Source organism: Passer montanus, unplaced genomic scaffold (genome assembly GCF_014805655.1).
Source record: "Passer montanus isolate IOZ18808 unplaced genomic scaffold, ASM1480565v1 scaffold40, whole genome shotgun sequence".
NCBI classification, from domain to species: Eukaryota; Metazoa; Chordata; class Aves; order Passeriformes; family Passeridae; genus Passer; species Passer montanus.
The window spans coordinates 6,438,972-6,459,513 of record NW_024368819.1 but is presented as its reverse complement, the minus strand read 5'-3'; the positions used below and the strand labels follow the sequence as shown (position 1 = coordinate 6,459,513).

The window sequence follows — 20,542 nt, the reverse complement described above, 5'->3', positions numbered from 1 at the left end:
GATTCAGAATCTTTCTCAGGCAAGTGACTTCAATGCAAGCTGTCATGTAACCTTCTGTTCTGCCTTCTCCTTTCCATTCCCCTTTTCTGCCCCTTTTATACCAACTGAAAACTAAAACGCTATTTTTTTGTTCATTAAGGAAATCTGTCATGAGAACCAGGAATAGACTGATAAATGGGAGTCTCCGCATTAAAAGGGAGCGGAGAATAGGTGACTGTCAGATGACAATCACTGCTGAGAGAGTCCCTGGAGAGCTACCTCAGGGCCATTAAGTAAAAGAGTTACTGCAGAGAACATCATACAGGAATGCATCCAAAGCAGAGAAAAGTTTTTATTTATCAGACAAAGGGAATAAGGGCTCTGATAGTGCTGCTCTGATAGTGTTGCTCTGATGCCACTCCAGCAGGAAGCTGCCTCTGGGGAAAGAAAATGATAACACATACTGACAACACTGCAGGAATATCTAGTGTATTTCATTGCTGTAGGATTAATTTAATTACAGAATGGTTTTGTTTCTGTGATTGCAAATTGAATGGATTTACCAAGCTTTTCTCCTTACATCACCGGAATGATTGTATTATTAGAATGTGTTTGGGGTTAGTCAACTGGATGACACATGAATTTTAGGTGGGAGGAAATCAGTGTCCTGCAGATTATGTTGTTGCTGTGTATCAGGACAGCAAGAAACAGTGCAGAATTTACCATGATTTGGTAAAAGGTTGAGACTCCAAGCGACAGAGTTTAGGTTTTGTTTTGGTTTTGGCATTTTTTTGTATTTTGAGCAGACTTTTTCCCTAAATACTTTAATAGCTTTTTTTTCTGTTCTATATTACATTATTTTTTAATAAACTTAAGTTTCCTGAAAGTTGTCTTTTTTTCCCCATTCTTTTAGCCGAAAGTACTGCATGCAGCTATTCTGAAGATGTTGGTTCTAGATGGTGAATCAGTTTATACTTTGACTTCTCATCCTATTTTGCTGCTTGTAGCCAGGATAATCCTTGTGAATTCAAGACACAAACTCACATCTCTCCAGGTAAGAAATATGTGACTAATGACTATGACTACCAGCTACTTCTTAATTGGTTCTCTTGTTCTTTTCTTCATACCTCATTGAATCATTCTGACTTCATTTCTTTTCCTGTAGCTCTGAGGTTCTTCCCTCTAACAGTTAGGACAAAGTGATTGCAATTGATCACAAGTATCTTCTTAAAGATAAGCTATTTACTCATTGTCTTCCCCAAAAGAGAGGAAAGGTGTCTTCATTAGCTGGAAAAATCAGAAAATTCAATACAGTCAACTTTATCAAGACACATACTTTGTGATATTATTTGTTGGGGGTAAGCTGGGAATGCCCAGTAATGCAGCTTATGTGTCCTATACCCTTTTTAACAAGCTTTTGGATACTGTTAACCATTACTGTATGAATTCTAACTCTAAATCTCTGGTGTGTGTGTGTGTTAAAAACAAGCAGACATGTGTACCTCCCTTGTAGTTCAGCAGCAGCCCGGTTGGTAGCAGGGCTCTCTGGAAGTGGGAGACTTTTAACAGCAGCAACTTCTCTTTATTGAATTCTAGTTGAACAGAATTTGGCTAGAGATCAAAATGCCACATGGCCTCTCTTTATGCTTGGCTGACAACTTCCATTCCCAGCTGGGTCTTTGTATGAGTGATGAATTAAACTGTGTGGGAGATGTTGGCTGTGCTGCGTTTCTGGAAGCCAAGTTCTTCCATCATTTTCCCTCTTATTCACAGATGAGTGCTGTTGAATTTCAGCAACTGGGTCAGTCAGGGAAACAGAAAATGTACCTGGTTTAGAAAATCCCCCTGATGGCTCCCCTAAGGATGACATAATGGAGAACTTTATTCTACGGGGTTGCGGTTCAATTATTTTTGACTACATTAAGTTTGCATAGTAGTTTAAAGGCAACAGCTGATAGGAACTACTTTCATCAACAGGTTGATGTAGCAATTAAAGCTTGCTCTTCTTTTTCTTTTCTTTAGCTTGCTTCAAAGATGGCCTCTTAATACTTTTGCTGCTTTAATAGTAGCACACATAAATTTAAAACAAGGTAAAATGCTTCAAAATGTATTATCTAAAGCATTAATGAAGCCCTGTATGCTACTTTACATGTAAGAGTAAATGCTTAAAAACATTCCGCCAAGTTTTCAACTTGGCTCCCAAAAAACATTGCTAATAGAATATTGTACACAGCTCAGCTGGTTTATCTGAAACTTTAAAAATATATTCTCATTGATTCTATTATTTCTAAGTGGTAAGTATAAGGCCTCAGGACATTGTATCATTAAAGTGGATACTCCATTGTGTGGGAAAATTAAAACTTCATGGTATAAAGCTAAACTCAAGTAATTTGAAACTTGTTCGTTAAATTGCCTTTAGGTTTCTAAATAAATGCTGAAATGTTGGGATCTGACCTCTTTCATGAAGCCTGTTTGTGTGTTTTACTCTGTCCAGCTTGATATCAAAAGTCATCTTTCATTGCTCTTGGAAATAGATGCTATTATTCTTTTTGATAGTTCCTTTCTAGGGACATTAGAATCAGCTCCATGTAATTAGTTTAGATGTTTGTGCTTGAATACTGCACAACCCTTAGGTCAGTTTGAAGCATACCTGCTTAAAAAGTTCAGACAATGGATGCTTCTAAAGCAATCAAACATCTTTCATAGAAAACGATAGGTGTGCTAGCAGCACCAGAATAAACAGCGATCATTGGAGCCTCTGGAGAGGTGTGCTCTACATTCACAGATTATAATCTTAAGTATAATTTTGAGACTAGAGTATTAAAATTAACTTTTCCATGCATTTTCTCCTGTTACAACTAGAGAAAAGGTTAAGAGACTGTGGGGAATTTATGCTTTGTGTACAAAGGTTTCTAAAATCTGGTATTTCCTGGGCTGTGGTTCAGCTCTGCCAGCTGTAGAGTGATTGCTTAGTTCAGTAAAATCTTTGCCCTTCTGAAATTCAACATACGGACATGAGGACTTTCAGTTGTGATTGTAATGTGTTCTCAAGAGAAATTATGCTCCTATTCTGCCTCTCTCATGCTCGTTTATGCTACCACCTGAAGAAATAAAAAAAGGTCAAACAGAACAGGAAAAAATGCATAGAAGGATGAGAGTGGATTATCAGAAATACTGAGTGGCTTCCATACATACAGTAACTAAATAGTTTAGGACTCTTCAGCTGGAAGATTGCTGAAGAATGAGATCATGGCTTTCTATTAAAATAATCTATGTGATGCAAAAAAAGATAAGTAGGAAGCATGTGGATTTGGGGTTTTGGTTTTATTTCAGTCCTTTTCTGTTACAAGAATTAGGAGCTATGAAATCAAAGTAGCAAGTGGCTGCTCCAAAATAAGTGTATGCAAGTATGCCTTTTTTTCTGCTGTTCACAGCATTTCTTACCAGATGATGGTAATAAAGATTCGATGGTAATAAAGATAATAGAGAAATTGATAGAGGGAAAATCCATCAAACCCTCAGAGCACTGTAGAACTGCCTGGATATGTTCTTCTTTACGCTAGGTTATGGTTGTTTTTTATAATAAAACAGCTATTTTAGACAGGTTTGTATTTTTTAGGAACTAGATTTGAATAGAACACAAAATCTGTATTTTAAAACCACTTTCTTTTTTTTTTCTTTTATTTTCTTAATGGTCTATATTTGTTATGAACTTGAAGTATACATATTTTCTTTCAGACTTTACCTTGGTGGACTCTAAGATGTGTAAATATTCACCAGCAGTTGTTGGAGGAGAGATCACCTGAGCTATTTACTCTTGCCCAGGCCTGTATAAAGCAAGGTATATTTCTAATTACTTGTTTTATTGGCTTGCAGCATCTCTTCTAAGATATCACAGGGGAGGGGAATTTGTAGTCAAAACTGTTAAAATGCTTATCAGACACTTAGGTAACTGCAATGACTAGAGAGGGAACAGAATTTCACTTAAGTTGCCATGGACTTGTAAGACATGCTATTTTTCAGCCTCTAAGATGCAAACATGATCATGAACAAAGGTTTTTTGACAGTGACTTGTTTTGAGACTCTTGGATGTGGTTCTCAGAGATAGATGATGTAAAATACACCTGAATATTTAGTGAGTTTCTTTCTGATAGTTTCTGCTGCCTCTTGCCAGTTTTTTTATTTTCTCACTGAAGCCATCTGCTATTTCAAACAAGTACCTTCATATTCCATAAAATAAATACTTTTAAGCCTTTTTATGTCTTTGAGTAGGTCTTGAATAACCCATTTGCTTGTCTATATCAAGACAAGCAAGCATTTTCTTGAGTTTTTCTCAAGAAAACTTTGTGTTAGTTACTAGAGAAAAAGACCTTCAGATTTCAGGAGAAATTAATTTTTTCTCAAGTGTTAGGTCAGTCCCCTGACTAGAAGACAGCTGCAAGGATTCCCTGCTGTTCTGAAGCAGCCATTATGCAAAACCAATGGGACTCTGTGCAGTTTCCCATCCCTTTGGCCATGTGCCAAGCATGGTATGGGGTGCCAAAAGGATGTCATAAATTTGGGATATCAGCGCTTCTGGGCCACTACATCGGTACTAGTAATGATGTGAAGCTTTCCTCAAAGGTCCTTGAAGTCTCAAAGTGCCTAAACCTATCAAGCACTGTGAGTAAATGGTATTTAGGCAGTGGTAAGACTGCTTCTCCATGTGCCATTTGAGTTCATCCTATGGCTTTAGCACGAGTAATCTTGTATTCAGCTCATTGAAACTTGCTAGCTGCGGAAAATCTAGTTGTAATGCATGATTAAACACTATACCTGATTTTTTTTCCTTTGAAATTATATTGTCACTCCATTCAAAAGTTGTGTTTTTGTGTGGTTTCCACTTGTACCTGCATGTCCAGTATTTTTTTAAAATTACTAGTTTGTCAGTTTTTTTTAAAAAAATAATAAATCTTGTATTTGAAAAAGTTGTTACTAGGCAGGATTTATCTATGAAAATTTTGATTTAGTGAATTTAAAAAGCTGTGTTAAAACTATATTCAGACTTAGCAGCTTTCTATATTAAGTGAAAGGTTTTGAGGTTTTGAGTACTTTAACGAGTACTAACAGAAAAAAAAAAAAGCCTAGGAGGTTTAAACAGTAAAATCTGTTTGTGCTAGATTTGACTCCCAATCTCTAAATTAACCAAAAAAAATTCAAAAAATTCAGAGAAAATGTTTAAAAATTCCTTGATAATACTATTTTTATAAGTTTTGAGGTTTTGAGTACTTTAACAAGTACTAACAGAAAAAAAAAAGCCTAGGAGGTTTAAACAGTAAAATCTGTTTGTGCTAGATTTGACTCCCAATCTCTAAATTAACCAAAAAAATTTCAAAAAATTCAGAGAAAATGTTTAAAAATTCCTTGATAATACTATTTTTATAGTAAGACTTTTTAACACCATTAGTAAAGCTTATTTGAAAAATTAAGCATCCATTATAGCACTGAGCAGCCTCATGCTATAACTGGGTAACTAGTCCTTTTTAAGTACTGTGATGCTGTAATCTTTTTTGGAATTCTTATTATCTAAATATTTTTGCAAAATGCAGAAATAAAGCATGAAGCAAAAAACCCACTTCCAATTAAGACTAATCAGCATTAATAATTTTCAACCTAATGTCTGTATTTGCAGGAATATTCTCTTGTAGCTTACTGTACTTTGATAGAACTTAAATATACAAGAAATACAGATGCTTTTATGCTGAATGAAAAAATGTCAAGTCTTCTTTGCTAAAGAGTTCAGATATGTTCACAGAGGTATTTTTTCCAGTGCAGATGGAGAACATGATCTTTATCACTCAGGAAGTCAATAATGATTTAAAAAACAAACAAACAAAAACTCAACACACAAAAACCAACCAAACAGAAAATGTCTTACGAATCCTAAGCCACCATTCAATGCTTGATCTGCTGTTGAAACATTAATTTCAAGCTTCCTACTTAAGGGGTGGTATTAGCTCAATATTTTGTTTCTATGTTCTTTAGAAGGTCCAATACAATTAGAGTTGCTTATTTTCTGCAGAGGTGCTATTTCCCAGTTCTGCTTTGCTCTTTAATATAAGCAAAGATTGAACTTTTCTTTTTTCTGGTAATAATCCTTAGATATAAAACTTGAAAAATGCTTTAAATCACATCTTCTATATAGTGTCAGTAAATTTTTAAACATGTGAAGGTGTAAAGAGCAACAGACTTTCTCTCATGGTATATTAAATGTATTTTTAAAATACCATTCTCCTGAACTGCATTCTCATCTCTTTTCTTTTTCTTCATTTGCAGTGACAGAAGCAGAGGCTTTGTTCACAGGTGGTGAAAGCTGGCACTTAGCAGTTCAGTTCCATCTTGAGTCTGCCTATACATTTTTGTTCTACTATGAATATAAAAAAGCTAAACACTGTTTCAATATGGCTAAAGACATAACAAAATTGCAGATTAACCTTACAGGTAAGTTTTGCTTGTAAAGTCTAAGAAGATGATTGGTTGCATCAAAGTACCCTATGGCTTCTTGGTTTTTTGGTTTTTTAGGTGACATATCTAAGGAATAAATAACTGTACTTCATGTTTAACAGGTAGGTCTTACTTGTCTTCCAAGATTTAGTATTGCTTGGAAGAGAAATATAACATCTAGTTTAAAAATCATTCCTGAATGGTTATTTGAGGAGTTGGGGTATTGTAATCCTTCATTCTAGTGTTTCATGTCAAATTCTATGTCTAGTTGTATCTACTGCTGTCATAATGAATATTTTTTGTTTTGTTTTGTTTGGAGACACTTATAAAATTGTCTGCATGATGATTTGATGTAGTCTTTCACCTTTTGTGCCACTAGCCTAGATCTACCCCATGTAAATAGCTTTTGGAAGTCACTGCCAGGACTGGTATCATCACAGAAAATAAGTAGGGAGGTTAAATTTCTGATAAACAGAAATCACAAGGATTCAGTCACTGGAGACTTTATAATTATCCTTTCAGAACCTATTCTGTGGTATCAGGAAGATCAACGTGCTGCTCTTAAAAATTTTACATGTACAGATATTGATCTATGGTCTAGCTGGTTCTGCTGGGCAATCAAAATTACATAAAATCACACCTTTTCTGTATGAGAATTTATGATTGTACCTGAGTAGAAATGTAAAAAATCTTTATCTAGCTTTTTCTTGTAAACTTACTAGTGGAAAGTGCTAAGGACCTGAAACTTGCAGCTTCCTTACATACTATATCCCTGTATGTCACAAGGCTCATGCTCCTTCATGTCTAGGTTGGAGCTGCAGCTAATCCTGTTTATACCATGAATCATTTCAATAATTTAATTTTAAAAACCCCCAAGCCATTAGCAGCAAAAAACCCCAAACCCTAAAACACACAAAAAACCAAATAAAAACCCAAAGAAACACAAACTCTCAGAAATTACGTGTAACTCCATGCTCATTTATTCAAAGGTTTTAAAAGCTTACTTTGAAAGATATGTAATGGAAATAATATATAGTAATTTATATCTGAAGGAAATCTATACATTTCAATTGTTCCTATCCTCTTTTCCCTGTGTGCAACAAAATCTGTGTATGTGGTGTGTTCCAGGTGTGGCATTTATTGCCAACTTGGTATTATAAAGTACTTTCTTTAAAATGAGTCAAAAATTTTCTTGCTTTTTTTTTATTGAAAACATCCGTACCTATGATGGTACTCTAGCTGTAAACATACAATTACCTAAGAATAAGTAAAATCAAAGAGACAGTCTTCATACTGGATTTTTTTTTTTCCTTTAAAGGAGATCTTCAGATTTTGGATTAATAATTTCCTTAAACCTAACTTAGAAAAAACCTTCTTGTTTGGAGAAGGCAAAAAAAGATTGGAAGCAGTGGAATTATTTGTATTTTTTATTACTTTACCGAGAGGTTATGATAGTCCCAGAGAAAGATTGTGGTGATACAGTATCTTGGAAAAATGTTGTGAAACTCCTAAATGTTCTGTGGTTTATCTCCATAAATCTATTAACATAGTTATGTCTAACCTGAAGGCAAATGAACTGAACTGAACATGTGGGAATTGTTGGCATTCTAGACAAATTCATTTGACATGCATGTTTGGGCTAAATGGGAGGAATGTTGCATCATCGAAAAAGACTTTGGTTTAATGTAAAAATCCAATCTCTAGCAAAGACATTTTAAGGCTTTTGGGAGGGATTTCCTTTTTAGGAAAGGATTTGGAGAGGTTTATATGCATTAATGGTTGTAATCCTTACTAGCTGAGTATTGTGTTACAGCATGGAAGTATATATTGTTCTTAAAACAGAGATTTTAGGACCAATGTTTTCCTAAGTTATTTCAGTAATATGTGAATAAATCATGCTTGGTTTGTGTGCACTTTTAAGTCCCATTAATCCAAATATGTATCGTGTTCATCTTTTATTGAAAAGCATCATTATGCCCCTACAATGAGTCATAACCATCAATAACTTTACAAAACAACTTCCAATATCCCTCTTGCATATGTAGGAATCCAAAATAAATTTAACCTCAACACATCTAGAGGATTAATAATGCTGAACTCTGAGATCTGTTTGTTCTTTTCATACCCAGTAACACATCTCTGGGGACCTGTGATATGCAACAGAAAGTAAAGTTTCTGTGTAGAGTCCTTTTACTTTGTGAGGATATACCATAGAATGTTAAGGGTTGAAAGGGTCCTTAAAGATCAAGGACAGGGACAATTCTCAGTACATTCAGGTTTCTGAAGGCAATATCCAGCCAGCCTTGAAAACTGCCGTGGTGCTAGTGGTATAAACCAACCAAATTTTTTCTCAGCTCTAACACATGTGATACATATTTTTGAAGTAAGAACCAGTATTTTGTCCCTGTAATAGCAAGGAATTCTTAGGTTTAAAAAACGGGGTGGGAGGTGTGAGAGCATAAACAAATCACAGTTTCTGAGTTGTAGTAAGCGATTTTATTGGTATCCAGGATAAGTTTGCAAGTGTTTCCTTCAGCTGTTTAGGCAGTTAGACATAAAAGGAAGTGAATTACAGCATAGTGGTTTTCAAGAAATATTAAAATAGAGAATTGAATGCCACTATGTAAAATTAGTATGAATCATTAGTCAGTATTTTGCTGTGTGACTCTCTGCAGTGTGCTGTGTGATTTTCAAAGTGATATTTTTACAACCTTTTTCATTTCTTCATATACTCTTTATTACAGGGCTTTTCCATTAAAAGGGGTAATTGGCAGAAAAGGAGAAATCAGTTTAATTTCTGGCTTCCCTACTCATCTCTTTCCATTTTCAGGAAGAAAAGTGTGTGACTGCCATTTCAGTCCTGCTGGATGAGGCTTATGGACCATGGCCTCATCTTCAGGCCTTTGTCACATGAGCAAGCACCTTTACCTCAAAGATTTTATAGACTGAAAATTTTTCAAAATTATCACAAAAATAAGAACTTTGTCATCTTAATTGGTTTTGCAAGAGCAGCAGATGGTTTGCTAACAGTGGATTAGCTCTCATTCCTCCATTTTACACTGTCTGAGCATTGTATCACAGTAATAATGAACAAGCAAACCTTCAAATTTTATAGAGTAATTTTCAGTTCAATTTTCGCTCTGGTTAGGAGCTAAAATTCTGTTATTTTAAGTTACTGTCCTGAAATTACTCTTTTATTTCTTTACATTTTGCAAGCAAGTTGCTAACAAGAGGAACTGATGTGTTTTTCCTTACAATTTGGTATCAATGTTAATTACCCCTTTAAAAACTAATAAAAATTGTCAGTGGTCCAATAAGGAACTGAAGAAGCAACACTGAGTGGAGTTTCACGTTGTGCATTCTGAATATTGGTTAATTCATTATGGAGCCTTCACTGGTTTGCTGTTTCACTCACTCCCAATATTACTTTTACTGTATCTTACATGCCATATTCTGGTAACATCATGTCTGTGATCCTTCTTCAAAGAATCTAACTCTTCAGATGAAGATTTGAAATATTTAAAATGATGGCCTGTAAGATATTATGGGATTTTCATTTGCATAAATATCTCCATGTAGTCACTAACTTCTAGCAGGCAAATTGAACAATTGTTTCTGGTTTATTGCTTGGAAATAAGCAGGGAAGTGATGAAACTTGATGACTATGAGTTTTCAAAATGCTGGGTTATGGGGAATTTAATTAAAAGCAGCTTTGCAAGACCTATACAGCTGTGTTTGTGTGTTTGTAATGTGTATTACTTTGTATGTTTGCTGGCAGTGAGAGCTCTGCAAAGAGATCAAGCAGAGGCTAACCGATGCTAAATTTTATAGGTTAATTCTCAATATATTTCTCTATTTTTTTCTGGGTTTTTTTTGGTAGTAACTCTCTAGCATACTATTAGATAACTGGTTTTTAGTGTTCCTTAATATAAAAATATTTTCTGCAGGTGCTTTGGGGAAGAGGACACGATTTCAGGAAAAATACGTTGCACAGCTTATTTTGGATGTCCAAAGAACAGATGGATTCTTCCTTCCTCACAGTGAACTAAGTCCAGCTCCAACACCTCTAGAAAGCTTGACAATAGTATGTATCTGAGAAGAATTGTTTTAATTTCTTAAAATGAGAATGTTCTGAGGCTTTTGTTGGGTGTCTGCTAGAGAAAAGTGTGTTGTGCCTAGAGAAACTTAGCTGGGGTTTTTGAAAGCTTGTGGAAAAACTGTGGGGCAGTAGTTTGCCTGGTATTAAAGGTCATGGGGCAAAACAACATATGAATGTCTGCAAGACAGATGTGGCTACTCAACTAAGAGCATGTTTGCAAATATGATCTTCTACAGCTCATGCATTAATTTTTGGAGACTAAGAATGATGGAGCCAGGAAAACAGGTGAGAGGCAGATTTTCAAAGTAGCCTGCAAGGCATCACAGGATTTCAGAGATTCCTGTGGACTGACAGACATATTTAGTTACAGTGCAAAGATAGGAAATTGCTCTGCTTATTCCTGTGGCATGATTTATGTGAATAGATCCTACTGATCTTAAGGGTGTGCGTGATGACTTCAATTATAAATTGCTTGAGAACCACTTTATTCATTTAGGATGGCCTTCTTCCCTCATAAGGAGATTTAAATTTATTTGAACTTTTTAAAGAAGCCAGAGATGAATTGAGCCATTATGGTCCCAAGTTTATACTTCAAGTAGGAAAGCCTTTATTAAAAAATATTGTGCCTTGATAGACTTCCAGGTCAAGCAGGGATCTTAAACAAAAAAATTGTCAATACTTCTCTATTTCTAAATTGAATGCATAAATATCTTAGGAGACTAATTTAGATTTTTCTTGTTTGCCCAGTACCACATCCTTGGTGTTGCATTTGATTTGATGAAACGAGGTTGACTACACGTGTCACAACTTAGGCTTATGGTAGAACTACATATGGTGACCCCTTATAGGATAGTGAGAGCTCAGGGGAGGCTGCCTGGTCAATGTCACGCTTAGTTATAGACTTCAATTACAACTTACCTAGAACTAAATGATAGGATGCATTGTTCTCAGCGTTCCTAACTGGGATATTAAGTGGTTTTTCCCAGTTACTCACAAATTTCGGAAGTATTTGCTCCCAGGTCAGTTGCCGTGAAAGGAAAGCCGCAGGCTTGATATGATGCATAAGGAGTCTTGATATGAAGTGGTATGTGAAAATAATTTGATCAGTTTTAAACAATTCAGAGCTGTTTGTATGTTTTGAGGAAGTTCTTTTTATATCTAGGAATGGAAGTCACACTTTAAAGCTCTGCTATACAGTTCAGTTGAGTTCAATTGATCAATATTCGTAGTGAAGCTAAAGTAATTAGTACAATTTATACAAGTTAGATTTTGAAAATTATTTAGGCCTGAAGGAGGAAATTGTAATTTATGTTACACCTGATGAAGTATCATTATACTAGTTCTAAAATAATTTTCCACTGGAAGTGGTAAATAATCCTTCAATAGTCTAATGTAGTAAGAGAAGAAAATGATGGTAATAAATTTGATTTTAAAACTGTGAATATCTTCCTTATCCTGTTTAAATAAAAACTTATTTTCTTCATATTCTCTGTCAAATCGCAATTTTCTTTCACTTGTGTAGTGATAAAATACTGCTGATAAATGCATATAACCCGCTTCAAAGCATTCCTGTTTGCTCTTTGTTCTTCTGTGGACCTTCATTTTGACCTTGCCAACGGAAGATATGAATGAGAAACAGCTACTACTGGGACACTGAAGGGAAATTAATAGGAAATTTGAAAAACTGTTAATATAAATCCATTATCTGTTTTTAATAGTTTGTAAAAACTACTATGAGTAACTAAAAACCAGCAGTATGATAATTGGTTTCAGGACCAGTTGTTTTGGTTTGGGTTTGTTTTGCAAAGGAGGAAGTAGTATTACAGCTGCTTCCCCTTTGCTTGCAGCCAAGGAAATCTTTTGTTGTTTTCAAACACAGATTCTATAAACATAGTAATTTTATGCTTTTGAGACATAGATTATACTATTTTCTTCTTTTAAGTTAAATAAATAATAGACAGTGAACTACATGGGTTTTTTTGTAAGCCAAAGACTGTTTAAGTAAGTGTGTTCCAGAGGAAATTTTATGGAAAATCACAGGTAGTTGTCCAGGAGCAAATGTTTTCAGAACATGCTGGCTTAGTGAGGTCTTTTCAGTTTGTGTTTTTTAAATTTACCTTTACTGACAGAAGTCATGACTTATGTAGTTGGGTTTCACTGATACTTAAACAGAAATCCTTAAATTCCTGTATGTCCAAGGTGGCTAGCCTGAAAACCCACATTAATGACCATAACATCAATCTGTTCCAGTTGTCTGTACATATATAACAGAGGATTAAATTGTTGATAATTCAATAAGCAACAGGTTGAAAAGGGAAGATGCCTTGAGGCTTATTTAAATAGAAAATTGATATTAGCTAACCTTAGAGTTGCTCTGAATGCTGTTCCTCATGCATAAGAAACAGTATATTTGTAGGAGAAATGCTTTGGGTGATAATTCCTTGTACTGGCTTCATTACTTAGTTATTCTATCATAATGGTAAATTACTTTCCATTGTGCTTTACATTACATTCTTTAATGGTAGTATTATCCTTTTTCAAACAAGTCTATATTTTTTCATATTTTGAAGGCATAATTCTATCTATTTTAAAATATTCTTTTTTTCTTCCAACAGAATTATGATCTAAATGATGACACAGTGCTTAACGAGATAAAATTAGCAGATGCTGATCAGTACCAGGTACCTGATTTGTGTGCAGAAGAGCTTGCTGTAATCCTTGGAATATGGTAAGTTTGTTTATGGTTACTTTAAAAAACCCCAAACAAACAACTGCATGAATCATTGGTACAATGAAATAATGAAATGGTGAGTTGATGGGACTTTTCTCCTTCCTTATTATATAGTCTGGCTAAAAGATTTGCATTATAGATGGATAACATTTTCAGTTCTCTCACAGTGAGCTTTAGTGTCCAGTTCAGAATTTCAGCAATATTTCATTAATTGTTATATTGTTGTTTTATCTTTAAAAAGCTTTATATTCTTTGTGCTTCAGGTTAATTACATTTCAAATATCAGCTGATGTTAGCTACCCTACAGTGATAGCACTTTGGTGACTTTTGAAAACCTGTTTCTGATTCTGCACTTGGCAGCTTCCTGTGAGGATCAACCATGAAGCAAAACATTGCCCTGCTATTCACTAAAATGGGAATACTTGCATAAATTCAGTGTCCATTGCTACTTAAAAGCTATAGTATAAAGTCCTTGTGATTTTGCACCTTGTTTTTTTCCCCTAACTTATAGCAATTGTATGCTACATGTAAGTAGCAAAGGAGAACAAAAGGCAGGCTTTGAAATCGGAGGATCCAAAGTTATGGCATGTAGGAGTATAATATAGCCAATTAGTGACTTTGGTCCAATGTTCACCATCACTGACTGTCAAAGCACTTTTCCCATCTATGAGATGCAAAATGGTGGAATCTGTTTGGTCCAGTTTGAGGATCATGTAGTGAGGAGTGGGTTGACACAAATTCTTAGTCCACTCACTCCTAGTTTTCCACACTCGGATTCAAGTCAAGGCAAAGCCTTTCCCTTCCCGAGAGCCATTTTCATGAGGACTTCATTTTGTAATGCAGTATTGTCTTATGTTCAGGTTATATAATCCTTCCTGTTTCCTCCCTTCTGAAGGAAGTTTTAATTTGCCTACTGCTCTTTTTATTTTCTTTTTTTTAAGGGTACAATTGAGTTTTACATTGGCTGGCTGCACAGTAGGTTTCTTGATCACAGTGTTTGAGTTTGAAACCCTCACTGTCATGTTCTGAACAGTGGCTAGGAACCATGTTGACTGCCAGTTGTGTGTATATATGAGTTTGGCAAGACAAAACTAAAAACAACCAACAAACCAAATTCAGTGCTGCTTCCCTATAGGAATGGTAAATGCCACTTAGTGGGTGGGATAACATTAAACGATTGAAGCTCTCTTGTCTCAGAGATGGAGACAAGAATTGAGATCCAGCCATGTTGCAGAAAGGGTGTTGTAGGAGGATTGTTTCCCTATAGGAATGGTAAATGCCATTTAGTGGGTGGGATAACATTAAGCGATTGAAGCTGTCTCAGAGATGGACACAAGAATTGAGATCCAGCCATGTTGCAGAAAGGGTGTTGTAGGAGGATGCCAGCTTTGAGAATTCTTCTTGTAACAGAGTAGAGGTTATGCTTGAATTGCTGGCTGTACCCTTGGTGTTCATACCAGCTATTGGAATGTCAGTTTGTAAGGAAGCATAGACATGTTAAAGCATTTAGCATTGACTTTTAAGCAAATAATTCTTCTCAAGCCTTCTTCTATAGCAAATTCTGTGCTTTAATGCATGAGGACTGCAGTTCTGGAGGGTAAATGCTTCATTTAATAATTAATAAGTTAGCTTTAGAAATCCTGTAAGCTGTTTAATTTGTAATAGCTTTAGCAATATTCTTTAATGTTTTTCATCTTTCAAAATCAGTTTTTGAAACAAGTATGTAGTCATAATCCAGAAAGTGATGCTTTGATTGCTATTAATTCCACTCTTTCAAATATGGGTCATTAAGTCCCAAAGTTTGTAAATCATTAGTTAAGCTGGATACTTTATCCATTAGGCTGTCAAGGTAGACCTGACTAATCAGATTTAAGAATTGGTTTTAAGCTACTGACAATTAGCTTTGTTGTTTACTAGAAAATACTTTTTTCTGCTGCACAGTATATCTTACTCTAAGGTTCTCTTTAATCTGTCTAAAGAATGTCAGTTTCTAATTTTTTTCTTTCCCTCTTTTATTTAAATAAACTCCTTAAGACAAGATTCAAGAGCGGCGAGAAAATAGCGTACAAAATTGAATGATGTGATGATTAGTGACTTCTCTTCATATTGTTATGAAAAGATCCCTCATCATACATCTTACACAGCAGATTCTAAATTCCACTCAGATTTCAGCTCCTGAAATTCTCTGGGATGGACTGGCTTATCTGTCCTTGAAACCAGAACAAATACAGGTCATAGAAATTAAATTTTCATAAAGTAGTGAGACAAGAGCTACCACAGTCATTAGAAATGCTTAAAACTAAGGTACAGTTCTACTCTAGATTCAGATTCAAATAATAATTTTAAATTTTATTTGATTATTTTCAGTATGGAAAATAATTAAAACAATTTAGTTGTTCTCCTGTCTTTCAAGCCTTAAATTTCTGCACTTATTTGTCTTCAAGCTTTGTAAATGGATGCGGCAGAAATGGAAATCAGAGATCTATTTTAGAACTGTTTTGATCTGGAAGAGCTGCATCTATGAGCTTCAAAAAGCTGTGACAAAAATTGATCTAGAATAAGAAGAGGATTAATCCTTCTTGCTTGAATCAATTTATTTTTAGGATGATAAAAAAGAAGTTCCACTTTTGTCAAAACTTAATTGTCCCTTAGTTTACCTGTGCTTTTCAAAAACTATGGTCATGTCGTTTAACATTCTGGTTGTGTAACTGCTGTTGAATTGGTATAACCCTTGATATTTTCTTGCTGCCTTTTTTCCCTCTTTTTTTTCTTTTTTGGTTGTCTCCCTCCCCCCATGCATAGAGAAACTTGTTTACCTGAAGTCAGTTGACTTGAGTTGACTACATCCAGACAACTAGAAGTCTGTCTGCTAGCAGTTGACATTAGATATGGAAAAATATCTAATGAAGCAGTGAAATTCTTTATGACTTTCCTGTTTGCATGAAAATTTTTACAAGGCAGGGAAAAACCAGTGAGCTAGATATCTATATATGGATATAGATATTTATCAGAATTTCTTTCCTAGCAATGTTACCTAAAACTTTCAAAACAGTGTACCAGCAGCATAAGGTTCTTTTTATTTTAATGTGGGGAGATGAGGGAAAATGTATTGAAGTAATAGTTAAAAAACTTTCCTTTTTGTCCTTTTGGCCACAGTCAAATAGCTTGCTGAAGCTGATGGTATTATGAAACATCAGCATAAATGGTATAAAGTGTATGTGGAACCTCCATCATGGGAGGTCAGGGGAACACACTAGGTAACAATCTGTCTGGAGAGGGTGCAGAAAGGAGAGCTGGAAGAGCTCTCATGCCACCTTCTAGAAATTGTTGTGAGTAATCTGTGTGCATTTAAGTAGAAGGAATCATGCTTAAATAATCAAGCAAAGTAATCTCCAAAGTAAGTTAAGTAGTGTAGAGGACATAATTTCAGTCTGTAACCTGTTATCACAATAAGTATCTTGGCAATTTTAGCCTAGAATATGAAACCTGCTGCAGAATTTAGTGTGATAAGTTTGGGTTTATGTATATAGCCATTATATGGGTTTGGTGGTGATCCATGATCTGTGGTACAGTTTAGGATATATATTCACTTGATATCTTTGGTTTTAACAGGTAGCTTGAATTATAGCTTTTGTTGGTTTTGTGCAATTTGGTGATATCTCTTGTAGTATGTTTGTAAATGTTGGGGAGCTGTTGTATGAGCACACCCACACAGAGTTCTATGCCAGATTTCTTTTCATCTCTCAAGCATATCCAACTCTCAGTAAAATAATTTTAATTCTCACCTCTGTGTTTTCTTCTGATTTCCCCCCGTGAATACTTCAGGATAATGGTAATGCTGGTTAGTGAGAGATGGACTCCTGTGGTCATGTATTTTGAGTGACTAGGTGGGTGTTTGTCTGAGATTACCCTTCAGCACTGCTTTAGCATTAGTACTTCTTTGATTTGTAGAATCTGCATTCAATTAGTTATAGGATTTTAACTCAAAACAGATCTCTGTAAAAACGACCAATAGATTTGAAACTTTTTTTAGGATTAGCGAAATTGTTGTTGCCATAAGCTTAAACCAAGTAAGACATTTCACTTGAGGGTGGTGTTGGGAAAGTACTTATGAAATATCTTTGTCCCTTAAATGTTTCTTTATTTGTGTTTTCTAGGTCTAGGTAATTTTCTGCACATACCATACTCCCATTTGTCATTTCCAAAATGTCCTTCAGATTTCTGAAAGTTTGAAAAATGTGTTCTGAATAATGTTATTCTAAAGATGAAATCAGCATTGCTTTATTTTTGTTTTCTCTTTACAGTATAGACTTTCAAAAGAACAATCCAATACACAAATTAACTGAAGAGGAACTTCTTGCTTTTACTTCAGTAAGTAGCTTACCTGGCGCTTAATAAACATTTTTTCACTTAATATTTAAGTACCAGGCAATAATGTGTCAGTCACACTAATCAGGAAACTGTTTGTAAACCAAATTTGTGTTAGTAGTCAGATGTTTCATTAATTTTTTTCTTATTTCAAGAAATGAAAGTATGCTGAATTTTAACATTATTCTCAGCCATAATCATGCAAGAAAAACTTGACATCTAAAATATTATTTTACCTAAAAACACATACAAAACATTTTCATGTGTTTAAGTTTTATTCACTATATTAATTATAGCATAATGTGTGACTTAATAATTTTACAGCAATATCTATTTGTGACATTAGTGTTGAAGGTGCTTTTCTTTAAACAGCATTCAAGAAGAGTTCTAAAGCAATTTTCGCTTTGTTCTGTCAGATTTATTCAGTCTATATCAGATGTTCTGCTTAGACAGAACATTTCTTCCCAGTTCAGTGGCTGATTTGATGCAGAACAAATTTGTAACTTCCAGTGAAGCTTTGAAAATTCTCAGAATTTTTTCTGTAATTATTTTTTAGCATTTTTTTACTTAGGACACAATTTGCTCCTGCCTTGATCTTTTCTGCTTTTGTGGGTTTTCAACATTAGTTTAGATGGGAGGAGGTAAGGGGAAGTGCTTGTCATTTTTGCTTACTTTCCACAATATTAGACTGAAGTTTGGCTGCAGGAAAGAGGGCTTGCTCTCCTACCTAAGCCTTGTAGTAAGAGACTGTATTGCTGTAGTGGTGTCTTCTGAAAAAGTAGATTATGGGATCTCAGAAAAAACCCCTTGGATTTCACTTGAGCTAGAATCTTATCATGGACAGTTGTAGTTATGTGAAAAGATCAAGGACAATAATCTAAGGTTAACTGTGTTAATATTTGGCTGAGGGTTTTTTGTGAAAGGAGGTTCTATCTGTAAAAAAAGGTAATCCTAATCTTGCTAGATAAATATAAAATAGGTTGGTTTAAAAGTACTGGATTTTAGGTTCCTCTGCTAGTACAGTATATGTAAGAGGGGATGCATATAGGACCTGAATGAATTGCTATAAATCAGTGGGTTTTGTAGGTTTTCTCTTTGTTGGTACAATGATTGTAGTGCTGTTATTCTTCATGATACAATTTCTGAAGTATTTTGTTTTGAACCACAGTTTTGTTCTGAGTTTGGTGTTTTCGGTTTTTTTTTTCCCTGAAAGGTAGGAATAGACAGCAGGAAAAAGTTGAAATGTAGAAAAAAATGAGACTGTCCACTCTCCTGTTGTAGTAATTGAAGTATCCAATAAGAATATTAAAGACTGATGACCATTAAAGGGGAACAAAAGATTACAGAAATAATAAACATATATGAAGTAAGGAAACGTACATGTAAAAGAAGCCTGTAGGAGTGACACCAAACTGGTGGACTGAGTACTGTAAGCTTTTTTTCAAAAATGGTAAACTATTACAATACAATTTTCCCTCCAAAAGTAATGTTAATACAAATGTATGAAGTTTCAAGACATGCATGTAATTTCATTAAGACAAACCCTGCCATTTTTGTTGTTAACATAATGTTAAGACAGTATATAAAACTATTGAAGTAGGGTTTCTGTGAAAGCTCGGAATCTTGCTTCTCGTATTTTATTTCCAGACTCTGTGGACTATTTTTGTATAACACTTGCTTCAGTCTCCTCACTACCACTATTGTTTACATCATTATGGGGTGGAAAACCAGCTTTTATATACCTGAATCTTGAGATAACTTCTCCATCTATACTATCATTTTTATATTAAATGCAGTGATATTTTGATAATAGAATATCTTTAACAAAATTGACCCTACTTCTGTGGTGGTCTACTTTCAGAATAATGAAAGTAGGTATGGGGTTTAAACTGTTTTAACATTTGAGTTTTCCAACATTTAAATATTTTTGAAGTTTTATAGCAGAGTAGAAAAATCAATGTAGGCTGTGCACTTGGGAAGAGATAATCAGCCTTCCTGTCATCCTTTATCTGGCATTGCTTGACAGGTAACCTGTTAGATCAGATGTAAGAGATCTGTTGGGTGAATTCTTCATCATGATGGGAAAATCAAACTGCATTTTTCTGCCATCTAGTGGCTGATCCCTCAAAAATCACAGGACAGCTGATGAACTTAATATTTAATTATTTTATTGCAATGATTATGGGGAGCTTATATTTTCATTTATTTACTTATATTTTTTATAGAGCTGCAAAGTCAGCTATGGCTTGCTTCACATTTGTAAGATCAGCAACCACAGGTTTGAGAAACAGCTGGGAGATCTCTAGGTCTTCTCTATCACTTTGTGCTCAGAGAAGCATAAAGAAAGATCTATGGCAGTAGATGAATAGAAATGTAGGTCTTACTAGTAATGCAAAATTCAGTCAACAGCAGTGACATAAAGAAGTAGCTGGTAGTCTATAGTAATTTACTGAGGAGTAATAATTCCTGGTATCAGAATAGTGTTCTTTTAAACTTTTGCTTAATGTTCCATTTTTGGATGTTGGGACACAATTGAGTAATAGAATTACTTTCTCCTTTGATCTTGACCTATGGTCCCAAGACACAAAAAGAAAAAGTATGATCTGTGGTAACACCATCCCAGATCTTTCCTGGAAGCCAAAAGCAGAGATTAGATATTAGCTTATATGAGTTCTTTTCATTAAATGTACCTTTTGTGGCTCTTGCATCTGAGCCTGTAATTGTGAATAATCACTGTAGAATTTCATAATGAAATCTCTGAGCTTTTCTGTGTCTCAGATCTGAGTCATTGAGGCAAATCCATCACTGTGTTCCCTGGCAGTAGGGATGTTCTGTGTCCATGTTAACACAGCCTTGGTGGGAGTGTTAACACAGCGTTGGTT

The 20,542-nt window shown here is 34.8% G+C and overlaps 1 protein-coding gene across 1 annotated transcript in view; it reads left to right on the top strand.

The window, feature by feature from the left end:
* Positions 1-20,542, top strand: part of TTC27 (tetratricopeptide repeat domain 27) — a 113,859-nt gene that overhangs the window by 15,744 nt on the left and 77,573 nt on the right. Inside the window, exons 4-9 of the mRNA XM_039719026.1 lie at positions 893-1,033; positions 3,718-3,820; positions 6,295-6,459; positions 10,410-10,546; positions 13,177-13,289; positions 17,597-17,663. Of these exons, the coding sequence (XP_039574960.1) occupies positions 893-1,033; positions 3,718-3,820; positions 6,295-6,459; positions 10,410-10,546; positions 13,177-13,289; positions 17,597-17,663 (726 nt within the window). The remainder of the gene's footprint in view (positions 1-892; positions 1,034-3,717; positions 3,821-6,294; positions 6,460-10,409; positions 10,547-13,176; positions 13,290-17,596; positions 17,664-20,542) is intronic.